Source organism: Myxocyprinus asiaticus, chromosome 39 (genome assembly GCF_019703515.2).
Source record: "Myxocyprinus asiaticus isolate MX2 ecotype Aquarium Trade chromosome 39, UBuf_Myxa_2, whole genome shotgun sequence".
Taxonomy (NCBI): Eukaryota; Metazoa; Chordata; class Actinopteri; order Cypriniformes; family Catostomidae; genus Myxocyprinus; species Myxocyprinus asiaticus.
Genome location: NC_059382.1, coordinates 20,952,277 through 20,976,436, shown reverse-complemented (window position 1 = coordinate 20,976,436; position 24,160 = coordinate 20,952,277). Strand labels below are relative to the sequence as shown.

The 24,160-nt window shown below is 38.2% G+C and overlaps 2 protein-coding genes across 6 annotated transcripts in view; one reads left to right on the top strand and one right to left on the bottom strand.

Moving 5' to 3' along the window:
* Nucleotides 1-6,819: 6,819 nt before the first annotated feature.
* Nucleotides 6,820-15,253, top strand: usf1 (upstream transcription factor 1). Of its 5 annotated transcripts, none has more exons than XM_051678895.1 (11): nucleotides 6,820-6,955; nucleotides 7,380-7,456; nucleotides 10,975-11,024; nucleotides 11,109-11,248; nucleotides 11,463-11,576; nucleotides 11,709-11,859; nucleotides 11,980-12,067; nucleotides 13,385-13,443; nucleotides 13,543-13,637; nucleotides 13,724-13,852; nucleotides 14,036-15,253. In XM_051678895.1, the coding sequence occupies exons 2-11, from the start codon at nucleotides 7,449-7,451 to the stop codon at nucleotides 14,123-14,125; spliced, it is 924 nt and encodes a 307-aa protein (XP_051534855.1). In that variant the 5' UTR covers nucleotides 6,820-6,955; nucleotides 7,380-7,448; the 3' UTR covers nucleotides 14,126-15,253. The 5 variants fall into 5 exon arrangements, with proteins under 5 accessions (XP_051534855.1, XP_051534854.1, XP_051534857.1 ...); XM_051678894.1 differs by having other exon boundaries at nucleotides 6,823-6,955; nucleotides 11,103-11,248; XM_051678897.1 differs by having other exon boundaries at nucleotides 6,825-6,955; nucleotides 11,103-11,248; nucleotides 11,980-12,034.
* LOC127429758 (uncharacterized) overlaps nucleotides 8,936-24,160 on the bottom strand; it is a 246,816-nt gene continuing 231,591 nt past the window's right edge. The window contains exon 4 of the mRNA XM_051678915.1: nucleotides 8,936-9,106. The gene's annotated coding sequence lies outside the window, so the exon portion shown is untranslated. The remainder of the gene's footprint in view (nucleotides 9,107-24,160) is intronic.

The following is a 24,160-nucleotide window of genomic DNA, read 5'->3' as shown; positions in this document are numbered from 1 at the left end:
ACAAAACTTTACATTGGATTTACATTGAAGTAACAATGTTCAAAGGTAAGAGCTTTTTCTGATTTGATTGTTTTCAGTCTTGCTTTCAACCTGTTGAACTTCAAGTTTGTTGACTATGTAAAGTAACTCAAACAATCTGTAATGCATAAAAATGGCTTTTGTTTATTTACAATAAAAGAAAATGAGTATAAATATCTGAAGTAAACTCACTGTGTTCGTAGACACACCACAATTTATGGTTATTTCTTGAAGACCAAAGTGCTGAGACCAAAATAGATATTTTCAGTCATATACTGTATATCTGCGGATGTGGAAGAAAATCTGGTAACCAGACTGTTTTTTTTTTCTTTTCTTTCTTTCTTTCTTTCTTGCACAGAAAGCCATTGGAATTTTGAAATTATCATTGCTCTCTTCTTGTTCTCAGGTAAGAATCCCTAAAGCAAAATTTACCCCTCAAGCTTCCTTCTCCATCTCTTAATGTCTTTACTAAACCATCACGACATTCCTTCATGCTATTTTAACTGAATGAGGAAGAAGGTTTAGCAAAAAATTCTCACATTTTCTGCAACTAATTCACCTCCAACAACTCAGTGTATTGACTCCATTCAAAATTTTGTAGATAATTTTATTCTTAAGGCCTATTCGTACAGAGCACAGATTTCACAGCAAATTTAAAAATGTTTACATGAAAACAAAGCATCCATGTGGACTCCTTTACATCAAATGTGAAAATTTGCCCCAGAGTAACAAAGCAACACTTTCTTCCTAAAATTTTCTAGAGACTGATATAATTTGCAACATGCTCACTTAGTGGGAATAGTTTGACTGGAATTATCGCCATAGATTTGCATCACGATTGGTGTTAATAGGCCTTTATGTATTTTTTCAATAAATGTTCTACTTCTAGAAATTTAAGATTTTAACATTTAAAATCTCCAAACCTCACTTGCAATAGTTGATAATTGTTTTAATTCGATTACTGTATATTTTTACTTTGAAAGTAAAAAAAACTCTGTATTTTAATAAGTAGTTACATAAGGGTGAAATTGTTGTGATTAATTGTCAATACTTACTTTTGAAGACATGCTTATTTTCTTCCTTAGCTGTGTATTCTACAAAGAAACATGATTTTGGATCTCTCACAGCATGTGTCCACCCAAATCAAAGCCTAACAGTTAACTGTTCTTACCCGGTGTGTGGCAACACACCCTTTGATTGTGACCTTTATGACGTTGATGGGGACAAAAAAACTCTAATTGGAACCTCAAACACAGCAATGATAAACAGCCTTGTTTCCTACTTAAATGCTTCATCTGGAAAATGCCAACTAAATATCAAAGATCACGCCCTGATTTATAGAAACACTACCAAGGTTTACACATGCAATCTGTCACGGAGAAAGAGTAAAGAAAAAAAGAGCATCACTGTGAAATACACTGGAAATAGAAAAGGTTAGTGTCATTTACAACTTAAATCTCAAATAAATGAACTAATTTCAAATAAATGAAACTAACTTAAAGGAATAGTTCACCCAAAAATGAAGATTTGCTGATAATTTACTCACCCTCAGGCCATCCAAGATGTATCTGAGTTAATTTCTTCATCAAAACAGAATTTAAGACTTTTAGGATTTCATTTCAGGCCTCCTCCTCTAAACAATGCAAGTGAATGTCCTCCATTTTTTGATGGTCCAAAATGCATATTTAGGGTGCATCAAAATAATCCACACGACACCAGTCGACAAATAAAGTTCTTCTGGACGCAAACGATTGATTATTTTTAGAAACAAAACAATACTGATATACTTTTTAACTACAAATGTTCACTTCCGTACATCTCTGTGACGCGCACTCATGAGAGGGATGATGTAAGCTTGTTTGGTAAGGTCACACGTCATGTGGAGGAGTCAGGAAGCGTGTCATTGTTTACAATGGGTTTATTTTATTATTATTATTTGGAAATGATTTTTTTTTTTATATTGTTTTTAAATTGTTTTGGACTGTTTTGGTTTGTGAACAGCGCTTGGTCTGTGCTCTGGGCAAGTTTCTATTGTAAACAATGACACGCTTCCTGCCTCCTCCTCCATGTGATGCGTGACCTTACCAACGAGCTTACGTCATCCCTCTCATGAGCGCACGTCACAGAGATGTACGGAAGTGAACATTTGAAGTTAAAAAGTATATAAGTATTGTTTTGTTTCTAAAAATAATCAATCGTTTGGGTTCAGAAAAACTTTATTGGTAAGGATGTCTTTTTTATAGTCTTATTTATATTTTAAAAACCTAATGGTTAAGTTTTGCCATTGATTTGGTAAGGATGTCTTTTTTAAAGTCTCATTTATATTTTAAAACACTATTGGTTAGGTTCAGGCAAAAGTTTTAGGTTAAGGAGGTATGTTTTAAAAACGTTCATCTAAAATTCACCTTAAAACCTCTTTTGAATAATTCGTTTTTGGCACCCCCAGCTGGAAATTTCACTGGAAAACTGCAGCCAAATGTGTTATACAGCAAGTCAATTTTGGATGGCAAAAATGGTATCCCAGATATATATGACTTTCTTTTTTCTGCAGAACACAAATTAACATGTTTTTTGAAGCTTTAAAATTCACATAAAGGGAGCATAAAAGTAATCCATAAGACTTCAGTTGTTAAATCCTTGTGCTCAAACACAATATGATAGGTGTTGGTGAGAAACAGATCAATATTTAAGACATTTTTTTAAATCAAGTATCTTCCCTGCCCAATAGGGGGCGATATGCATGAAGAATGTGAATCACCAAAAACAGAAGGAGAAGAAGAATGTAAACGTGAAAGGGGAGTTTGACTGAGCAGGGAGGAGAATTTGTAGTAAAATGGACTTAAATATTGATCTGTTTCTCACCCACACCTGTTATATAGCTTCTGAAGATATGGATTTAACCACCAGAGTCGTCTGGAGTACTTTTATTTTGCCCTTATTTGGATTTTGGAGCTACAAAGATCTGATCAACATTCATTTGCATTGTATGGATCTACAGAGCTGAGATATTCTTCTAAAAATCTTAATTTGTGTTCTGCTGAAGAGAGAAAGTTTTACACATCTAGGATGGCATGAGGGTGGAGTAAATGATAAGAGAATTTTTTTTTTCTTTTTTTTTTTTTTTCATTAAAGTGTAGTTGAGCCCAAAATGAAAATTCTGTCATAATTTACATCATTATCTAATTTGCCCTCATGTTGTATCAAACCTTTATAACTTTCTTTCTTCAGTGGAACACAAAGGGAGATGTTAGCCAGTATTCAGTGCATCATTTTTCCATAAAGTGAATGCTGACTGAGGCTGTAATTCTGCCTAACATCTCCCTCAGTCAGGTTTGGAACAAGTATGACTTTCTTTCTTGATAAAAATGATAGCCAACTTTTTATTTCTTTGTTCTAGACAATGAGTAGATTTGTTATCTCTTGAATACTGTATTTCAATACTACATTAAACAAACACTTTGAATATGAAACATTTTCTAAAAAATGGTTATCCAAGCAGATTTAGTTAATTATTGTTTATCACTATAACTGTTCTGTTTACCACTTATTTGCATGCAGCCATTTAGAAAATTTGTATTTTACACTGTGCATTATCCCCACCCTATAACAGATTAAGTATTGTTTTATTTCCAGAGCGACCAAAGACTTGCTCCAAAGCTGGATTGTTCCCACGTGGGGTCTCAAGATTGCTGTGGTCAATATTATTTCTTTTCCTCCAAGAGACTTACTTCTAAAACCAAAATCTTTCTCTGTTTAAAACCAAATGATGAGTGCATTGTACATGCACGAAGCAATGTGCAATTGAAGATAAAAAAATAAAAAATAAAAATTACATTAACCCACATTCAGTCTATCACATTTTCTGCATGATCTAATGGTGAACCTTCCTGTGTTTGTACAGTACACTATCAATGATTGTTTAGTCAGACTGACACTATAAAACTGATTAGACTTTGATTCGTTAGTAAAACACGATATAACCTATCATACACTAAGAATATTATCTAAAATATGCATACAACACTCCAATGTCATTATACGGCTTTTATTCCGTTTAGTTTTCGCACTGGAATAGCTCAAGGGTTACGTCCTACACAAAAATACATAAACTTGTTCTCCTGTCATGGGATCCGGGCCCAATTCAGCATTTTCATCAGAGTAACATTAAACAATTTAAAAAATTATATTTGATATATATGGTAACAAACATCTTAACACAAACTTGAAATCGATTAATTTGTACAATTCCAACTTATAAACCTGAACTAGATTTGCATAGTGCACTTCCTTAGGTTCATCAAGGTAAGGCCACACTAAAAGACGCTTATTATATTTTCTTATTACAAAAACGACTCCATAGAAAATGTGTACGTCTACCTTGAAGAGTTTGAGTTTTCACACTCGTGTTAGTGTCTGGAACATAAATTGGGTCGTATCTAAAAGGTAACCTCGTATGTCAAGATTCTCGGGCATGCGAGTTCTTGATGCTTTCGCCGATCACGGGGATGCGTTGTGAAACTCAAGGATATGAATTAGGTTATGCACAGCAGAAGATTGTTTTAAATTGTCTGTTTGATAAATAGTCATTCCTGATGACAAATTCAAGCGCTCAAATAAATATTTCACACAATTAAAGTGATAACTTCAGCTCTAAATCTGCTACTGTCTGCAGTGGGATAGTGTTAGCTTGTGGTAAAATATATCAACTGGCTCCCCATTGTGTTACCTTCGGGACATTTTTGTCTTTTTCATTTTTGTTTTTTCGATCATTTTGGCTGTGTTAATGCCAACGGCATAAATTTTGCCAAAGGTGTATATTTTTTGGGGAATTTTGATATTTCAACCTCAGTTCCTATAATACATCTATAATACACTGTGTACATAAAATAGGTACACTCAGGACCTTAAAGACAAAAATGTCCCCATTGAAACCCATTAAAACTGCAATATTTGATCCCAGTGCCATTAAAGCATAAAATCATGAATTCTATGATAATATGCTTTCATTCCGGAGCCCTGGCTTCAACATTTTATTTTTTATATATTTTCCAGCAGATGGCGCCATTTTTTTCATGTTTAGCCTATGGAGCAAATACATGCTTTTTTCCTATTTTCTGTTTGTTGTATTATAGAGCACTGCAGGCCAACTGAATAAATGATGCAGCTACAATTGTGTAGGTGTGTTGGTATGGATGTCAGAGTGTGTTTTGTATGTGTGCATTGAGAAAATGTGTGTGTGTGTGTGTGTGTGTGTGTGTGTGTGTGTGTGTGGAAAACAGCATTATGTAAACAAACTGGCATTTAAAGCGTTAAAATCCTGAAAATGAATGAATTTTTGATAGTTATGATCAGGACTGTGTCATAACTGTGCCAGTGAACGTGGAAAATAATATTAATATATAATATTATTATGGCAGTTTTTTTTTTTTTTTTTGACGCAGACATTTGAGTAATTGTTTTTAAACTGACGCACAAGCATTAGTAGAAGCTCACGGGTTAGTCTAGCGGATATATTGTTAACGCGATAGAGGAAGGTGACGGGTTCGAATCTGCCTTTGCTTTATAATTTAATAAACCAAGATTGCATCCGCACATCTGTGGATGTATATCTTGTGTGGGGACACGTGTTTGCATATTTATTTGCGATTCGACTGGAAAGTGGCGAGAAAAGCACGCGTCTGTGTGCACGAAAGTAAATTAGGCTACAGCTGTCACTCAAGGCTACTGAGAACAGCCAACGAGCACTCGAAACATCCAAAATAACACATTATAGCGTCGGATCGCCAATTATTTGAACACACACGAACGAAATGGAAACTCCTGCTCAAGAACCGGAAATGTTCCCAAACCCCTCTGCCCACGATGGAGAAGATACCATCCATCCGAACCACCCAAATCATATGTGCCTTTGCCTTAACATGAACTTCTCTCAAAACATTATTTTACCCTAGCAACATGCATATGAGATTTCAATGTCTTTATCATCATCTAGAAAAAAAAAAGAAAAAAAAAACTGTTTGAAACGGGTAACAAAGACAGTGAGAGTAACAAGCAGGCTGCTATAACAATCTGACATTACTGCAACTGAACAGGATTAACATTACCAGTTGCATAAACAACACAACAAAAAGAACAGAACTTGATACACATGAGTTCATCAACTCAGAGCGACTTATCCGTAAAGAACTTAAAGTATTTAATGCTCTCCATCATTGTTAAGTTGATAGGCGAGTACGGAAGCATCAACATGAAAGCGCATGCGCGAAACATTTGTCACGAAGGTTCTAGACACGACCAATAAATTGGGCAGCAAATGCTGTAATAACGGTGCCTTTTAATGACGGTGTCTTCCTCAAGGGGCCGAATTCAAATTTTGAGACTTTTTTTTTTTTTACTGGGGACATTTATACAAGAAAAAAAACAGCTTGTTTAAATCTATTAATTACAAAGATTGATGCATGGACATCCGCCCTGCAATCTCTAGAAATATATTAAATAAAATATCCAATCGTATTATCACAAACAACTGTGATTGGTCCGTCCTGTACATCGCTGCCTGCGCTGAGAAAGGTATTACTTACCACGTGACCACGCGCTCATTCACTTCAGACAAGAAACACAGCAGTGGTCTGGATGAGTGGTCTTGCTAAAGTTTAAGTTAATATATACAGATAATGTTATAGTTAATAATATGATAAAACAACATCATATAAAATGTTCCTTCTGACCGATGACGTTATAAAAATCATCAAGCCGTTGCAGCACACTCCCCTGTTTCATGCGAACTACCAACCTACCGCTATTGTTATTATTATTATTGGGAGAAAATAGTGATGTCGTCATGTCACGCAGCGGATTCTTTTGCGCATGCGTACAACTAAAAAAGACTGGGGTTTTTTTCCGGGTTGCAAACAAGAAGACACAAGAACAGTAAACGGTGAGACATGAATGAATCCGGTGTTTCTTTTGTTTCTTGCTAGATTAGTTTTATGACGATTATAGGTAGATACAGTCTGCATACGTGGTTTGTTTTAAATGTGCTTAGTTGGCTTTTACATGCTTGACAGATAGCAACTATAGCTAGCTAGCTATCCCTTCGATTGAGACAAGCAAATATAATCTCTTTTTATATGGATTGCACATCTACATATATGAGGCTTTTAGTTGGCTAAGTGACTCTAAAAATATTGTTTGATTTATAAACATTTACCATGCAATGCACAACCAGGTTACTAAGGAGTGACTCCTGTTGGTCAGATCAGTTAATTAATAACTGTAAATTATTGATAGATTTGAATATTTTGCTATTGTTTAATGTTTGCTTTTGGTGCTAATGTTCTTATTGCCTTTTTTCCCTTTAGTTGATCCAGGGAGGTTTGATCAATCAACTGGGAGTGAGCATTTTACCCTGTTACACACTGACTGTGGACATGAAAGGGTCGGTAGCATATATATGTATCATACAGCATATACAATATCATGTCAACTATGTGAAAAAATTAAGAGACCACTGCAAAATTATCAGTTTATCTGGATTTACTATTTATATGTATGTGTTTGAGTAAAATTAAAATTTTAGTTTTATTCTATAAAGTACTGACAACATTTCTCCCAAATTACAAATAAAACTACTGTCATTTAGAGCATTTATTTGCAGAAAATGACAACTGGTCAAAATAACAAAAAAGACCTTTGCATTATTCAAGGTGTTTTCAGACCTCGAATAATGCAAAGAAAACAAGTTCATATTAATTTTTAAACAACACAATTCTAATGTTTTAACTTAAGAAAAGTTCAGAAATCAATATTTGGTGGAAAAACCTTGATTTTCAATCACAGCTTTCATGCGTCTTGGCATGCTCTCCACCAGTCTTTCATTGCTGTTGGGTGATTTTATGCCACTCCTGGCACAAAAATTCAAGCAGCTTGGCTTTGTTTGATGGCTTGTAGCCATCCATCTTCCTCTTGATCACATTCCAGAGGTTTTCAATGGGGTTCAGGTCTGGAGATTGGGCTGGCCATGACAGGGTCTTGATCCGGTGGTCCTCCATCCACACCTTGATTGACCTGGCTGTGTGGCATGGAGCATTGTCCTGCTGGAAAAACCAATCCTCAGAGTTGGGGAACATTATCAGAGCTGAAGGAAGCAAGTTTTCTTCCAGGATATCCTTGTACGTGTGGCTTGATTCATGCATCCTTCACAAAGACCAATCTGCTCGATTCCAGCCTTGCTGAAGCACCCCCAGATCATCACCGATCCTCCACCAAATTTCACAGTAGGTGCGAGACACTGTGGCTTAAAGGCCTCTCCAGGTTTCTGTCAAACCATTAGACGACCAGGTGGAGGATCGGTGGTAATCTGGGGGCGCTACAGCAAGGCTTGAATCGGGCATATTCTTCTTTGTGAAAGACGCATGAATCAAGCCACGTACAAGGAATTAGCAAAATATTGTTTAACCCTATAAAGCCTGCCCAGACATTTGGAATAATAGTCAGAATTATCATCTTCTTTTTTTTTTTTTTTTTACATGGACCTATATTTTTGAACCTATAAACAATATCTAAAAAATAAAATAAAAATAAAACAAATCAGTTTTTTTATTTTTTGTGTCATATTTGAGACATCAGGCTTAAAGTTCATTATCCTTATCCTTATTATACAGCTTAAGTTTCTTTTAGCCCATACTTGCCACACTAGCAAATCTTGTTTCTTAAGAGGACACCCTGGCCTTTTCAAAGAGATCAAATGTTTGGGAGTTTGGCCATGGCAACTTCCTCTCCTTGGTCTATATAAATGAAACAATTCAGCACATCAAATACTATATATATATATATATATATATATATATATATATATATATATATATATATATACACACACTGATGGCCAAAAGTTTGGAATAATGTACAGATTTAGCTGTTTCTGAAGGAAATTGGTACTTTAATTCACCAAAGTGGCATTCAACTGATCACAAAATATAGTCAGGACATTACAGATGTAAAAAAAACAGCACCATCACTATTTGAAAAAAGTCATTTTTGATCAAATCTAGACAGGCCCCATTTCCAGCAGCCATCACTCCAACACCTTATCCTTGAGTAATAATACTAAATTGCTAATTTGGTACTAGAAAATCACTTGCCTTTATATCAAACACAGTTGCTATTTGGTTCATTAAATGAAGCTCAACATTGTCTTTGTGTTTGTTTTTGAGTTGCCAGAGTATGCAATAGACTGGCATGTCTTAAGGTCAATATTAGGTCAAACATGGCAAAAAAAGAAACAGCTTTCTCTAGAAACTCCTCAGTCAATCATTGTTTTGAGGAATGAAGGCTATACAATGCTTGAAATTGCCAAAAAACTGAAGATTTCATACAAAGGTGTACACTACTGTCTTCAAAGACAAAGGACATCTGGCTCTAACAAGGACAGAAAGAGATGTGGAAGGCCAGATGTACAACTAAACAAGAGGATAAGTACATCAGAATCTCTAGTTTGAGAAATAGACGCCTCACATGTCCTCAACTGACAGCTTCATTGAATTCTACCTGCTCAACACCAGTTTCATGTACAACAGTAAAGAGAAGACTCAGGGGTGCAGGCCTTATGGGAAGAATTACAAAGAAAAAGCCACTTTTGAAACAGAAAAACAAAAAGAAAAGGTTAGTGGGCAAAGAAACAGACATTGGACAACAGATAATTGGAAAAGAGTGTTATGGATCTTAACCCCATTGAGCTTTTGTGGGATCAGCTAGACTGTAAGGTACGTGAGAAGTGCCCGACAAGACAGCCACATCTATGGCAAGTGCTACAGGAAGTGTGGAGTGAAATGTCACCTGAGTATCTGGACAAACTGACAGCTAGAATGCCAAGGATCTGCAAAGCTGTCATTGCTGCACATGGAGGATTTTTTGATGAGAACTCTTTGAAATAGTTTAAGAAGTTCTGAAATGTTTTTTTTTTTTTTCAAATTGTAATAGTCATTTTTCACGTTATTAATGTTCTGACTATACATTGTGATCAGTTGAATGCCACTTTGGTGAATAAAAGTACCAATTTCTTTCCATAAGAGCAAAATCTGTACATTATTCCAAACTTTTGGAATACTTTTGTATATTATTATTTGTATTTATTTTTTTCAAAAAACAATTACTAACATATGTTTACATACGCCACGTTTTTAGGACACTGTATCAAGTTTACAGCCGTGGAAACTTTGAAAATCGCATTTCAAGATTCCTGTATTCTGTTGTGCTTCCTCCTAATAAATGAGCGGTTCTCATTCTGTGGCTGATGATTAATTGCGTAATTTTTTTTAACACGCTATTTTCTATATAATTAATCGGACTATATGAACACGTTAAATTGGCAGCCCTGATAAAAATTAAATATATAAGTATTTTCAAACTTTTTTTTTTTTTTTTTTTTTGTGTGGTTGGTATGAAGTGAACGTAATGATGATTGAGAGATGTACCTTAAAAGCCTGTTGTATCAAATTTGATACACAATTGACCTAATTCTTTTAAATAATGTACAGTAAAAAAAAATGTATTCAACAAATACGCTTTTTGAAACATCAGTAACAATACAAACATTATTGTTACTTTATCAAAATCAGCAAATATTTCACTGCAAAATGAAATATGCGTCGTAACACGAAGGCGGCGAAGGACTTTTACTTCTAGAAGAGCACAGAAACTTCCACCCAGAGGCAGTAGACATCTAGTACATTGCATACAACAGGTTTTTCAGCAAGTTTAGATTATGTTGATGTAGACGCATTAGAAAGTCATTAATCAATTATGATACAAACAGTGTTATAGGCTTAAAATAGATTTTGTTGGAGTATAACACTGCAGGACATGTTACCTTTCCAAAAGTATTTCATGTTAACTACCCACTTACAAACAACTGTTGTCTTAAATTTGTACTCATCTAAAATGTTTGATTTTCAGGCAACATAAAAGTTCTGAACCTGATGTCAATGTTCCAGTCATTGAAGAAGGTATTATCAGATTAACGTGATGCAGTTTTGATTCCTTCATAAAACTCAGTTTGAGAAGTGATATTGTTTTTCTCTCAGGGGCAGTTGCCACTGCAGAGGATCCATCAGCAATCACAACTATTCAGTCTGCTTCTACATTCTCCTCAGAGCAGCCGATTAAATACCTCTTCAAGACAGAGGGAGCTGGGGGGCAGGTAGGGGAGCTGTACCCTCCCACAGGGCAGGTAGGGGAGAGGGAGGGAGGGGTAGATTAAAACTCTAAAACTGGGAATTTAGTACCCCATCCATGATACAACCCCAGTTGAAGCCCTTGTAGAGTATTCTTTCTGATAAAAAAAGTAAGTGATCACTCTTTTTTCTCTTTAGATAGCCTACAAAGATGAGTGGAATTCTCAAAGATTATATTGCAGAACATAATTAATCGTTTATGTTCTTCAGGTCACATATCGAGTAATCCAGGTTTCAGATGGACAGCTGGAAGCTCACACGGATGGTGCAACAGCCGTTAGTGTAGTGACTGGATTTCCTACTGCAACACAACCTGTTACACAGGTAGAAACATCACTAAGTATCTGACCTGAACTAGAATAACAAAAATGCATCCGTTTCCAACTACTTTCACTGTTGATGTTCTCCAGTTGTTGTTTTTTTATTATTATTATTTTGTTGTGTACTGTTTTTCAGACTGTATTCTCGCACTCAGAGAGCTTAGAGGGAGACGGCACAGAAACCCATTACACATATTACCCTGCCACAATCTCAGATGCTACAACAGGCACTATGGTGACCGGTGTTCAGGCCTCAGATGCTCTGCTTAGTCAAAATGCTCCTGCAGGTATATCGTCAAACCTCTCAGCATTAATGATGTCCTGCTCTCAGTTGTTATTATGTGAAAGTGTTGAATGAAACAGGCTTGGTTTGATATATTGATTTGTTTTTCTGGCTCCTATTTTAGGTCAGTTGTATGTTATGATGTCCCCACAGGAGGTCCTTACTGGAGCCAACCAGAGGTCTATTGCACCTCGCACACAACCTTACAATGCGTAATGTTGCCTTTTCCAGCCTCTCAAAAGCACTCAGTCATTCGAAACTGTTATTTTGTCAGTTATTGCTGTTTTACATAGTTTATTTGCATTTTATTTCTTTTTAACTGTTCTTAGTGACACTTAAAAAGCATCCAGTTTCAGTTTCACAAGCCTGTCATGATTCTATTTTATACTACACATAAAAAATTTTGTTCTATTTATGCATTCTAGGACTGGGTAAAAATATTGATTTTCTGATGCATCGCGATCTTCATTTGAATGATATAGATTCTGAAGTCCCAAGATCAATGTTTTACTATATGAGCAAATCTCTACAATGCTATTAAATCACTCACATATGAGACCAAATTTTGCATCATGCAACTAAAAATGTCTGTGATTAGCCACTGGCTGGTAAATATTTAGATTTCACTCACCAGTGATTGAGTAGTATATTGGCAAAGAAGTTCAGCATCCTTTCACTGCGTGTTGAGAGTAAAAGTTTGGTTTGACTCGTTCCGTGTAATGTGTGTCCAAAGATGAGATCCAAGCAATCCATTTATGGACATAAATAATGTCTATTTTAATTTCCTTTCTGTTCTTTACAAAACACGTACTGATCAAAAACAATAAAAAATAAAAATGTAATTCTAATCACGAATAGCTCGGATGAGGTAAACCAATTCAAGTCCTCTCTCATTAATATGTGCTCATTTAAAGATGCTCTTTACAGAATAGCCGGTGTTATTGAAGAGAAAATTCAGATTTTTTTAGCATGTGGTTCTATAAATCAATGTAAATACTTGTAAATAGCATAAATTATGCATTAAACAATAAAAAACTATAATATATGCAATATAATATCATATGTATTGATAGAATACATGGGTTTGTACTTTTTCCAAAAAGCTAAAATGTGACCAAAATGATGAGAAAAACGTTGAAAAAAGGTGCTCAACCAACTAAAGAGGCGGTGCAACCAGAAATCAAAATGCCATACTTTGAAAAGAAGGTGGTGCAACACTCATTCTTTAAGCAAAATTAGAGCTACAATTTTATTTTATTAAAATGCATGACTTTTTGGCCACCCTCAGGGCCTTCATCAGACATCAAGAAGAACTTCAAAATGATGAGAAACAAATAAAATATGATTTTTAAAATTAATATTTTCTTATTGTACCCAGTTAGAAGGTCAAATCAAAACGGGAAATCTTTATTAATACCCAGCCCAAGTGTATTCGAGTGAGCTGTTGATTGAACAAATTAATTCTTGGATTGGTTTGTAATCACGAGGGATAAAAATAGTTGTAGTAACATAAATATACATTTTGGCAGTAAATCAGAGGGTCCAAGAACTTCAAGAGATGAGAAAAGACGAGCTCAGCACAACGAAGGTAAGTTTTTCATATTGATATAATGGGAGGTGATCAGTAATTACTGTACATACTGTACAAGTTGTCTAAATTATAAGTGATTATTTCCACACCTTTTAGTTGAACGAAGACGCAGAGACAAAATTAACAACTGGATTGTTCAGCTTTCAAAAACGATTCCAGACTGTACCATGGACTCCACTAAAGCAGGACAGGTATGTTTTGGTTTTGTAAATGTAGAACTGTCCATTTGCAGTAGGAAGCATATTATGTATGATTTTTGGTGTTATGTGTGCTACAGAGTAAGGGTGGGATCCTATCAAAGGCCTGTGATTACATTCAGGAGCTGCGACAAAGTAACAGCCGGTTAGGAGATGAACTGAATAACATTGAGAGGTTAAGAATGGATAACCAGCTGTTACGACAAGAGGTATTTATTTTATATGTAGATTTGAAGCGGAAGCTAAAATAAATTTCCTACATTTTTAATTGTATATCTAGCTGTTTTTATCTCTTTCTATCTCATAGGTACAGTATGTATATGGGAATATTTTTAGAAATGTTTATTGATAATTGATAGTTTTGTCATGATTTTTTGTTTGTTTTTTTAAAGGTGGAAGACTGGAAATCTAAGAATCAAATTTTGCGGAACCAGCTACGGCAGCATGGCATAGTTGCAGCAGCAAGTACCGATTCCCAGTGAAGAATTCTAAGGCTGTTAGAACCAACTAATGATATCTAGAAGAAAAGCAGACAGTGTTGGATACGTTTTCTGTGGTTGTTTTTAGAGGCCATCAAAATGAGCTTAAACAATGGATAATGCAGGACTTTGTATCCAACAAAATATAGTGATGATTCTTCACCAGGATCTTGCCTTATGTACATATTATATTTTTCTTTCTTGTTTTTTTTTATTTTTTTTTTAAACATTATTGTAACTTAGCATTTGTTTTTATGTACCAGAAAAGCATGACGAAATCTGTTCATTTTGTACATTAACTTCTAATCCTTGTGGAAGTATTTCATGTTAATTCTAATCTTTATGTTATGAATGCATTTTCACTTTACATACTTTTTCAGAAGATTTGTCAATTTCATTTGTCCAAATAATGAGCATTTCAAGTAACTGCCTTTTAAATGACAATGCCCAACATGATAATATAGTATCATAGTAGATTTTACTATGAAGAGTACTAAAATAAATAGACAGTGAAATTAATATCCCCACTCCACTTTTCTTCACCCTGTTCTTATAGATTCAGGTCTGAAAGTGTTTTGAAAATCTACAAGTGTTGTTGACTGGAATTGGAGATAATCTTTTGTTTATACTAAACATTTCTTTACTGGAAAGGTTCAGACTGTAATATTGTTCACGACACGCTGAAAAGCAGGGAGACATGGCGCAACGGTCAAAGACGTCCATCTAGCGCTGTGGTGTAGTCCTGACAAAAAAAAAAAAGTTGTTTACTATTACCTAGTCCCCTGAAGCCAACAACCCCCACCCATGCAAAAAATGACAAGAGAAGTTGATGTGTTTATGTTTTTTGTGACCTATTATTACTTTGGATGTTTTTATTAAATCAAAGCAGTGCACATAACAAATGTGAGAAAACCAAACAGAAAAATAGAAGGAAACTTTACTTAAATAATATAAAATGAGCCATTAATTGCAGAAGTCTCTAAAAAGGATAAAAGTTTAAGGCTCTACAGCAGTTCAGAGTCTCTTTTGCACCCTTCAGTGCTTCAAGGTACTGATAAATTTCAAACTGTACAAAATTTGGAATCTTTGACAAAGGGTTTGTCAGAAAAATAAAAAATGTTGTCTTCTAAAGTTGTCTCAATGCCATATGCTTCACTGATACTAAGGCAAGCCAAATGTATAAAGAATTGATAGGTGTAGGTGAGAAACAGTTCAATATTTAAGTCCTTTTTTACTGTCACTCTCCACTTTCACTTTTACATTCTTTTGTTTTTGGTGATTTGAATTCTTGGTGCATATCGCCTCCTACTGGGCAGGGAGGAGAATTTATGGATTACTTTTATGCTGTGTTTATGTGCACTTTGGAGCTTCAAAAGTTTGGGCCCCATTCACCTGCATTGTATGAACCTACAGAGCTGTTTTGTGTTCTGCAGAAGAAAGAAAGTCATACACATCTGGGAAGACATGAGGGTGAGTAAATGATGAGAGAATTTATCTTTGTAGGTGAACTATCCCTTTAAGCTGCCGTTTCACTGTCTCTGACATTCAAGGATGGCTGTTGTATTTCTTCCCCTAGTGGCAGTCGTGATGAACTGTCATTTCAATCAAATCAAATCACTTTTATTGTCACACAACCATATCAACAAGTGCAATAGTGGGTGAAAGTCTTGGGTGCAGTTCCGAGCAACATAGTAGTCATGACAGTGATGAGACATATACCAATCTACAATAAACATAAAATTTACACAACACAATTTAAAATGTAATATACACATAATTACACACAACACAATATACAAATAATAATATACAGTATACAATACACACAATATAGAATACACATTATACAATAAAAGTAATATTTATAGTATATATAAAATATACAGTAGGTTGTATTGTACTGTATTGACATTCAGGCTGTCGGTTTATAGTCAGTTGCCAGTGTGTTGTTAAGAGAGAATATAATTTATTACAGTCCAGTGTGAGATAATAAGATTAATAAAGTGCAGTGCTGATGTATATTGATCTTGAGAGATCAAGAGTTCAGAAGTCTGATTGCTTGGGGGAAGAAGCTGTCATGAAGTTGGCTGGTGCAGGTTTTGATGCTACGATACTGTCTGCCTGATGGTAGCAGTGAGAGCAACTCATGGCTTGGGTGGCTGGAGTCTCTGATGATCCTCCGAGCTTTTTTCACACACCGCCTGGTATATATGTCCTGGAAGGAGGGAAGCTCACCTCCGATGATGTGTCTGGCATTTCGCACCACCCTTCGCAGGGCTTTGCAGTTGTGGGCGGTGCTATTGCCGTACCAGGCGGAGATGCAGCTAGTCAGGATGCTCTCTACAGTGCTGGTGTAGAACCGCATGAGGATGTGGTGGTTCATTCCAAACTTCCTCAGCCGTCTCAGGAAGAAGAGGCACTGATGAGCCTTCTTCACAACGGCCTCAGTGTGGACGGACCATGTGATTTCCTCAGTGATGTGGACACCAAGGAACTTGAAGCTGCTGACTCTCTCCACCAGTGCTCCATTGATGGTGATGGGACTGTGTTCTCTGTCTTTTCTCCTGAAGTCCACCACAAGCTCCTTTGTCTTGCTGACGATGAGGGAGAGGTTGTGCTCCCGACACCAGCGTGTCAGAGTGTGCACCTCCTCTCTGTAGGCCGTTTCATCATTGTCAGTGATCAGACCTACCACCGTCATATCATCAGCAAACTTAATGATGGCATTGGAGCTATGTGTTGCCACACAGTCATGTGTGTACTGGGAATACAGGAGTGGGCTGAGAACACAACTGAGATCAGTGATGAGATGTTTCTGCCCATTCTAACCACCTGGCGTCTGCTTGACAGGAAGTCCAGGATCCAGCTGCACAGCGAGCTGTTTAAGCCCAGAGCCCAGAGTTTCACATAAAGCTTGGAGGGCACTATGGTGTTGAATGCTGAGCTGTAGTCTACAAACAGCATTCTCACATAAGTGTTCCTTTTTTCCAGGTGGGAGAGAGCAGTGTGTATTGTAGATGCAATGGCATCATCAGTGGAGCGGTTGATGCGGTAAGCAAACTGCAATGGGTCCAGTGATGGAGGTAGCACAGAGCAGATGTAATCTCTGATTAGTCTCTCAAAGCATTTGCTGATGATGGGGGTCAGAGCAACTGGACGCCAGTAATTTAAGCAAGTGATTTTGGATTGCTTTGGTACAGGCACAATGGTGGACGTTTTAAAGCATGTGGGTACCACAGACAGGGAGAGGGAAAGGTTGAAAATGTCTGTAAAAACACCAGCCAGTTGGTTCATGCATGCTCTGATGACGCGGCCCGGAATGACATCTGGACCTACGGCTTTACGGATATTCACCCGTCGGAAGGATCGTGTTACATCCACTACAGAGACGGAGAGTGAACTAACCCCTGTAGCTTCAGCTGCGAGAGCTCTCGTGTTATTTCCCTCGAAACGGCAGTGTTATTTCCCTCGAAACGAACATAAAAATTATTTAGCTCATCCGGGAGAGAGGCAGCGGTGTTCACGGCAGAGTTTTTATTCCCTTTGTAGTCCGTGATGATATTAATTCCCTGCCAAATGCTTCTAGAGTTGGTGGTGTTAAACTGTTCTTCAATCTTGTCCCTGTACTGGCGTTTGGCTGCTCTGATAGTTTTGCGGAGGGCATAACTGGCTTGTTTATGCTCCTCCGCATTCCTGGAATTAAAAGCAGAGGTCCGCGCATCAAGTGCAGCGCGAACATCGCTATTTATCCATGGCTTCTGGTTGGGGTAGATCCGCATTGTTTTGGTCTTGTAGTGTAGAGTCTGATTGGTCCGACCAGCACTGGATCATTCTGAGGGTGGGTGCTTCCTGTTTCAGTTTCTGCCTGTAAGAGGGCAGAAGCAGAACGGAAGAGTGGTCCGATTTGCCAAATGATGGGAGGGGGAGGGATTTGTAGCCATCCCGGAAGGGAGAGTAACAATGGTCCAAAACCCGGTCCCTTTGTGTGTTGAAACTGATGTGCTGGTGGTATTTTGGTGCAACTGATTTAAAATTGGCATTGTTAAAGTCCCCGGTCACAATGAATGCGGCCTCAGGGTGCGCAGTTCCTGCTTGCTTATACTCCCATACAGCTCCTTGAGTGCCAGGTCTGTGTCAGCTTGTGGCGGGATGAACACAGCAGTGATAATGACCACTGTGAATTCCCTCGCTAGCCAGAATTGTCGACACAGAAGCATGAGAAATTCCTGATCAGGAGAGCAGAAAGACTTGATAGAATGGACGTTCCTCTGATCACACCAGGATTTGTTGATCATAAAACATACACCACCACCTCTGCTTTTACCTGAGAGGTCTTTCACTCTGTCCGCTCGGTGTACGGAGAACCCCGTGGGTTCGATGTCTTAATCTGGAATCTCAGCAGACATCCAAGTTTCTGTTAGGCAGATAATGCAGCAGTCTCTCGTTGGAAAGAGATCCGCGGTCTCAACTCGCAGAGCTTGTTGTCCAGAGACTGAACATTTGCCAGTAGAATACTGGGTAGCGGGGGTCGATTTGCATGACGTCTTACTCTGATGAGAACGCCGGCTCTATTTCCCCTTTTCCTTCTGCGGTTCCGCGGCCGGACTGCCCAGATAAAGGGCTCTGCTGGCGTTTTTGTAAACAGCGGGTCAGCATTGAGGTATTTAAAGTCCAGTGTTCGGTGTGCTATTGCAGAACCAATGTCCAAAAGTGTTTGTCTGTCGTAAACAATAAGACAGACAACATCCAAGACAAAAAAACATAGAATTGTAAACAAAACAAACAAAAAACTGCAGTGTTGTGTCGGAGCTCGCAACACAGCAGCCATACTAGGCGCCATCTTGAGTCCAATATCATTGGACATTTTGCTTTCAATGGATTTTATTCATTAAAGGAATAGTCCATCCAAAAATGTAAATTCTCTCATTATTTACTCACCCTCATGCCATCCCAGATGTGTATGACTTTCTTTCTTCTGCAGAACACATATTAAGATTTTTAGAAGGATATTTAAGGTCCATACAATGCAAGTGAATGGGTGCCAAAATTTTGAAGCTCAAAAAATCAAATAAAGGTAGTATAAAAGTAATCCATATGACTCCAGTGGTCAAATCCATATTTTCTGAAGTAAAATGAAAGGTGTGGGTGAAAAAGATCTCTTCTTTTTTTGATAGAAATTCTTCTTTCTGCCCAACAGGGAGTGATATGCGTGAAGAATATGAATCACCAAAAACACAAGAAGAAGAATGTGAAAGTGACTGAGCAGGTTGGACCCACACCTATCAGATCACTTCTGAAGACATTTATTTAACCACTGGAGTCATATGGATTACTTTTATGCTGACTTGTGTGATTTTTGGAGCTTCAAAATTTTGGCACCCATTCACTTGCATTGTGTGGACCAAAAGAGCTGAGAAATTCTTCTAAAAATCTTAATTTGTGTTCTGCTGAAGAAAGAAAGTCACACATATCTGGGATGGCATATGGGTGAGTAAATGATGAGAGAATTTTCATTTTTGGATGAACTATTCCTTTAAGGGAGAAGCTTCCAGAATGACCTCAGATTGACATTACTGTATGTGATTTTGTTTAGCAGATGAATGAATTCAATAAAATTCATGATTAATATTCACTCAGTATTTATTATTAATAGTATTATTTATTAATAGTACTGTTTTTGTAGTTAATATAATGATAATTAAAAGCAACAAGCATAATTCAGCAAATGGGAAGCAGAAATACATAGATGTGATTTTAAATATTTAGATTACACATACACATTTAATCACATATTTACTTTAATAAAAAGCTTTTTGTGATATATTTGCAAAGTAAACAACTATTTCTGACTTCTATGTTCATAACTGTCCAAAATCAGAAGTAGCAGGTGTTTAGTATAAAGTTTAGGTCAAAATTCATTGATATTTCTCACTTTGCGCTGATAGTTTTGCATGAATGCATCACTTCAGGTCGTGCAGTCGTATACGATCTAGTTGTACTAGTTGAAATATTTCAACACAGCCGAAGCTCAATCGGATCCAAAAATGCATCCCCCATACGACTCCCCATTGGAAATGACTGACTTCAGGTCTATCGTCTGTCAGATGCAGTGAAAAGGCGGCTTTAAAGGCTCATGCACACGCGCACAACAAAACAGCTGATTTTGTTTCTGGCCATCTTTCCTAGACAAAAAAAAATTTCATTCCTGGACACAAAATGTCCGGAATTTCAAAATTTTCCTGATGCGTGTAAAATGAGACTGATGAGCACTTTAGCACATGGCTATGACCTTGGGGTAATGTTTCCTCTGAGCCGCACGCTACTCGAGTGGCTGTGCTTAAGAGATGCAAACCTACATTTTATGCTCTGTACGCAAAAACAAGAGCGGTAGAAACTGAGAGTCAATCAAATAAAACTCGAGATATTATGTTTGCCTGCATGTCTGGGAGTACTCTGTCTAGGTGCTTGACTTATAGAGAACGAATGGTGAGCTGTGACTCAGAAACACTGAATTCAATGTTTCTTAGGGTGCTTTCACACTGGCAGTTTAGTTCGAAACAGAGTACGGTTCACATGAAAAATTGGTAATGTGAAAGCTGTCATGCGGACCGGGGAGCACACCGTGGTACCGAACCTGAGACTATCTGTAGGAGGTGGTCTGAGTTCGGTTGCAATGGAACTGTAGCGCGATTCGCATGAATGTGAAAGCAACTCGGACTCGGGTGCGCACTCGTTCAGGAAGTAAAGTAACCTGCACATGCGTTTTAGCCGATGACGACATCATTATTTTCGACAACACACGAGGATCCACACATTCCTGAAAGTCCCAAAAAAGTAATGACACCACAATGACATACAAGTACAATCAACACTATAAATACTGTCTGTCTGTCTATCTATCTATACACCTTATAAATACTATATATAAAAACTATTATAGGTTATAAATATAGAGTATAATAGGAAATGACAGTAGTGATAACTTCACCTTGGACACGAGCATAAACGTGCAGTGTAAACAAAGATGCAAATGAATTCCTTGCAATCAGCTGTCTCCTCAAAAAATGCTGTTTGCGAGCAGCAGCAAGCCGCCTTCCCCTGGACATCTGATGAGTTACGCCATGAAGCGCAAAACCTGTTGGGCATTACTGCCTGCCGCACCTCCGCAGGTGCCTTCAGCTGTCCAGTTACAGGGTCATCAGCCGGGAGCCACCTATCATGGATGTTTTGCCCCATTAATCCCAGGACATCTCCTGGAGGTGGGGCAGTGGACAGGGACATCTCCCTGCCACCCCCCGCAGCTGGACACCGGATCCTTTCAATTGTCTTTCATTCTTGCTTTCCCATCAAAAAATTCCTCCTTTCCCGTCAAGACATACCATATAACCAGGGTTCAATACACCCCCTCCATAAGCAGACCTACCCTACATCCAAGGTCTCTTCTCTTTTAGGAAAAACACAAGCTATCAATCTCTGCCTACCACCTGTCCAGTGCCTATCCTTAAACCAATCCTTCAACAGATTAAGTAGGAGAGTGACGTGAGAGGCAAGCCACGAGACTGTGTCAGCCACACCTCCAATGCCTAGCTTGGCCTGGTTTCGCTCGCCCACTCAGTCCCTCTCCAGAATCCCCCAGATAAGGACAGAGTGGGTCAGAGGAAATAGTTCCTTCCCACCCCTCTCCTCCTCTACATGCTACCTCACCACATATCGCAATTGTTCCCTATTCCTACTTTCTCATTTCTGCACACCCCACCTTTCATCCTTCCTTCTTAACCATTTCCTTCATAGATTTCTTCAATGCTGATCCAAAGATACCAATGTTTTTCAATAGGTGCTGCACTGATGTTCCAATAAACCCTCGACACCCGACCTCCACAGGGTAAGTGGCAGCCCTCCATACATTCTCCCTGCACTTGAAAGCCAGATCAGCATATTTTAGCTTCCTCTCATGGGCTGCCTCTAGTCCCTCTTCAGGGATGCAAACTACTCACCTTTTAGCTAAAGTCACCTTTTCTGAAGCTAATTTGCCCAAATTGTTTGATAAAAAAGTCTACATTTTCCTTATTAAAATCACTTGAAATGGTTACTTTAAGTTAAAACACTTAAAAAAGCTTTAAATACAACAAACAAATCAACTCAAAATATACATCTGGATCACCTGCTATGACTTTCTCACCTTTTTCATCTCTCACGAGTTTGTATCCCTGCTCTTCCCATGGGACAGTAAGTTTAATCATTATGACTTTCCTAGCTGACGCCGACCATAACACTATGTCCGGTGATGTAATGGTGATCAGAGAAGGAAATTTTAGCTGCTGGCCAAGGTTGACCACCATTGATCAGTCACTTCCATGTGCCAGGATTGACCTTTCCTCCCTTCGTGCTGTGCCTCCATTTTTAACAAACTCAATGTACTTCTCTGAGGAGCATGAAGACCTTTGTTGGCCTTTATTCTACACACCTCAAGGGTCTCTGCTGGCTTTCGCAGAACCTGATCATGCCGCAGCCTGTACTGTCCTTGTGCCAAGGCGGTCTTGCACTCAGCCAACATGTGCTGCAGATTTGCTCTTGGGACCTCACAGAGGGGACAAATCTCCTCTTTATCACTCATTATATTACAGAGACAAATTTCCAAGGCTTGGAAGAGTGTCATAGGTGGATCTTATTAGAAAACTTAGCCTGACCTGGGGTATCTTCCACAGGTCAGCCCATACTAAAACTCTATTAGATGCACCTTCCCATAGTGTCCAGTGTCCTTGCTGCTGCTGGCTGAAGCAACGAATCATATACCCTTCCTCTTCCACCTTAGTTACTTCTGTCACTACCATCGCTTTCTTCTGTTTTTTAGAGACTGCTGACCACAGTTTGGGAGCCATCCCCCATCCAAGGCTTGCTCTTCCTGATTGGGTTCTTCCAACAATCTCTTGTTGCTTCAGTCTTGAAACTGCCTTGTTTACAACCTCCTCTGCCTTTCAGGCTTGGCCTGTTTGAACCTGGGCTTGACAAGCCCTCACTGACTGGTCTGTTGATTCCCTTAGTTCTAAGAACAGCCTGGAATTCTCCTGCTTGTAACCCAGTGTGATGAACTTTAATGGCAGTTGTAAGGCATTTCTTCCAAACAATGCTACGTCTGAAAGACAACGCAGCAAGCCCAGCCACTTCCTGATGTAACTGTTGGCCTTGGTGTCCATCCTTGCCACCTCTGCTGCAGTGATCTCACACATCTTTAGCGACCAAATCAGGTGATGATACAATGTAAATTGGTAACACCAGACCTTGTATTTGCCTGGGAGATGATAATTGTCCATCTTATCCAAGCCCTCTTTCAGCTGCTTTAGAATCAACCCTGCTATGTATTCTCTCCCTAAACTTTGAATGGGCTGCTCTGCCAGCACCAGGATACTTTCACCATCCAGCTCAAACGATATCTGGTCGCTTCTAATCCCCTTACGAGTAGAAAGGCTACGTGACTTTGCTGGGTTGATCTTCATCCTGGCCCATGCCAAAAGCTCTTCCAGCCTTTTTAAGAGTCTGTTTGTACATGCAGCAGTTTGGAGAATACTTGAGACATCATTCATATAGCTGCGCAGTGCTGGCAATCTCAACCCAGATTGTGCATGGATTCCTTGGGCCATCTGTCTGGCACCAATTAGGATGACCTTGAATGCAGCTGTGAACAGGATGGGAGAGACTGAACATCCCATCGCAATTCTTTTTACAGGTCCTGCCATCCAGTTATATACTCCTATGTTGCATGACATATTTTCAGGCCCCCATAGTAATCTACCAAGCTCTTAATATACTCTGGTACATGGAAAATCTCCAGTGCACAGCTGACGAACTGGTGTGGAACCGATCCATGGGCATTTGCCATGTCCAGCCAGACTACATGGAGGTCTTTTTTGTCTCTCTTGGCAGACTGGATCTGCTCCCATATTACTGACACATGCGCCACACATCCAGTAAAACCTGGTACGCCTGCCTTCTGGCAGGTTGTGTCTATGTATCCATTCTTCAGGAGGTAATCAGACATCC

Bases quoted from the DNA above. Each gene is read 5' to 3' on its own strand.
- usf1 (XM_051678894.1), top strand. The intron at 13,638-13,723 runs GTATGTTTTGGT...TGTGTGCTACAG, and splicing joins ACTCCACTAAAGCAGGACAG to AGTAAGGGTGGGATCCTATC. The intron at 13,853-14,035 runs GTATTTATTTTA...GTTTTTTTAAAG, and splicing joins ACCAGCTGTTACGACAAGAG to GTGGAAGACTGGAAATCTAA.